The sequence below is a fragment of the Trypanosoma equiperdum genome, assembly GCF_001457755.1.
Source record: "Trypanosoma equiperdum strain OVI genome assembly, contig: ctg_2020, whole genome shotgun sequence".
Classification (NCBI taxonomy): Eukaryota; Euglenozoa; class Kinetoplastea; order Trypanosomatida; family Trypanosomatidae; genus Trypanosoma; species Trypanosoma equiperdum.
Genome location: NW_027124084.1, coordinates 19,166 through 21,478, shown reverse-complemented (window position 1 = coordinate 21,478; position 2,313 = coordinate 19,166). Strand labels below are relative to the sequence as shown.

The following is a 2,313-nucleotide window of genomic DNA, read 5'->3' as shown; positions in this document are numbered from 1 at the left end:
GGTATTGTATTTTTTGTAAAGAAAGTTTCTTTTATGAGAGAACGTTTAATTGTATTTATTTCTTGATTTTTCTATAGTTTATTTAATAAAAAGTTTGACTGCAGATCAGAGGATATAAGAATTTTTCTTCACTTTTTTGAATTCAGTTCGTTTTCTGTGGAGGCCTACTTTCTCTCGCGAAGACCAGTGATGCACACCAAACTACTGAAGGCATTTATGTCTCTTATGGTTACCGCAGCACTGTCAACCGAGGCATCAACAGTAACACAAGGCAACAACAAACTTGAGTACGCAGCCCTCTGCAGGTTAGTACAAATCGCGGCCTAAGATATCCAACTACCAACCCTGACTAGCAATGCTGAAATGGCTTATCAAAGGCTTCAGAAGCTCAACATGAGCTTAAGTGACGAATCTTGGCAAAGGATTTTCAGCGAAGGAGGCAAAGGCACAACCTGGCACGAAACACCAGATAAAGCCGGGATAAAACATAGCCACTGGAGTGCGCTGTGGCCGGATTGGCTGAAGGCGGCACAACAACTAAAAGCAAATGACGACGACGTGGATATCAAGCAAGCCAACTACAAAGCAATTTCCAAAAGCAATCTAGGTTTAGTACGAGCGGCACTACACGCAATGACGTTGAGCGCAAGGGAGTCTGTTCAGTCCCTGCCAACCGTCCGCCCAGAAACCGCAGCACTGACAACGGCAAGTGTCAGAAAAACAGTAACCGACGCATTTCATGGTGAAGGACAGACAGCACAAACGCCGGCACCGGCGCACAACAAAATGTTCAGAAGCGCAACAACAAGGACGGCGAGAGCAACGCACTGCACCACGGCAACGGCTACAGAGGGACCGATAACCGTAGCCGGCTTCATCGTCTGCCTATGCTACAAGGAGCAAAACTCACGAGAGCCGGAAGTTTGCAGGCACGGTCAAGATGCGAGCCCAGCGTGGGACAGCGGAGCAGGTGTAACAGCCGGGACCGACGTAAAAAAATTATTAGATAACTGCGGTAGCCAAGCTGCCGGCCCGCTCAGGGGAACTGACCTCTTAACAGTCATCACTACCATTGAAAACCTCATAACAATACAAACAAATGACGGCTATCTAGGGTCACACGACAGCGGCGGCTGCACAGGCGCACAAACCACTGGGATATGTGTCAAATTAACTGGGTACAAAACGAACAAAAAGACTGCCGAAGATGCCGCGCAGTGGATAAAAAGCTTAAAAACACTGGGCTATCAACTAGAGGAAATAGACAAACGCAATGAAGCGGACAAGCAGACAACCATCAGCATTAACAAACAGCTCAATCGAGCGCTGCAGCTCGCAGATGAGCTTGCATTCGTAAACTATGCGCCACCAGCAACACAAGGTACAGCCCCAGCAACAGCACTCCCTGTAGCAGCCAGCACCGTCGCATGCAATCCGCAAAACAAAACAGCAGAGGAATGCCCAAGCAAGCACTGCGACTATGATAACACCACAAAGGAATGCAAACCTAAAGAAGGATCAGAGAACACAGCAGCAGCAGCAGGAGAGACAGCAAAAGAGGGAGCAGCTGCTTCAGGAGTAAATTGCTCTAAACATACTAAAAAAGAGGATTGTGAGGCAGAAAACAAAAATGTCAAAACAGGTGAAAAAGCTAAATGCGGTTGGATTGAAGACAAATGCAAAGATTCTTCTATTCTAGTAACCAAGCAATTCGACCTCAGCGTGGTTTCTGCCGCGTTTGTGGTCGTTATACCTAGCGCACAGAAGCACCGAAGATTTCCATAATGTCAGGGCCCTGCACCGAATGCCATTGTAAATCCTCTTCTGGAGCAGCTGTTCCTTTTTTGACGGACCCACAAAAAACAAGCGGTACTAATCGCGTATTGTTCCATTAACACTGAACAGCTGCAAAAGAAACTGCAAATAAAATAGACCTATTCACAATGTTGTCAAATGCAGTGCCAGAGAAACGCAGCTGTAGGGGAAACACTAGAAATGGTGAGGTCTAAAGCATTTATAGTCTGTTTTATCGTCGTTATTTTGACGGCAAGTGAGGCAGAAGTACAGTTTACAAACACACCACGTGCAAACTGCGCAGACGCGTGCAAGTGTCAACAGCGCCTAACAGCACTAATTGCTCACGTAAAAAGCAGGGTGACGATGGCCACACAAAAAGTAGCAGCAAACAGTGACATCACAAGCAAGCTGGTAACACTCAGCCTCAGCTCAGACAAGAGGCGGGAAGGCAAGTACGGACCGGTGGCGGCCATTGCTCTTCAAAAAGCAGCAGAAGGAAGCAAATTGCTGGCAGAC

The 2,313-nt window shown here is 47.0% G+C and overlaps 1 pseudogene across 1 annotated transcript; it reads left to right on the top strand.

Annotated features, from left to right (window-relative positions):
• The first annotated feature begins 189 nt into the window (after positions 1 to 189).
• TEOVI_000806500:pseudogene lies at positions 190 to 1,734 on the top strand (annotated as a pseudogene). Its single transcript has one exon. A coding segment is annotated over exon 1 (1,545 nt).
• Positions 1,735 to 2,313: the final 579 nt, after the last annotated feature.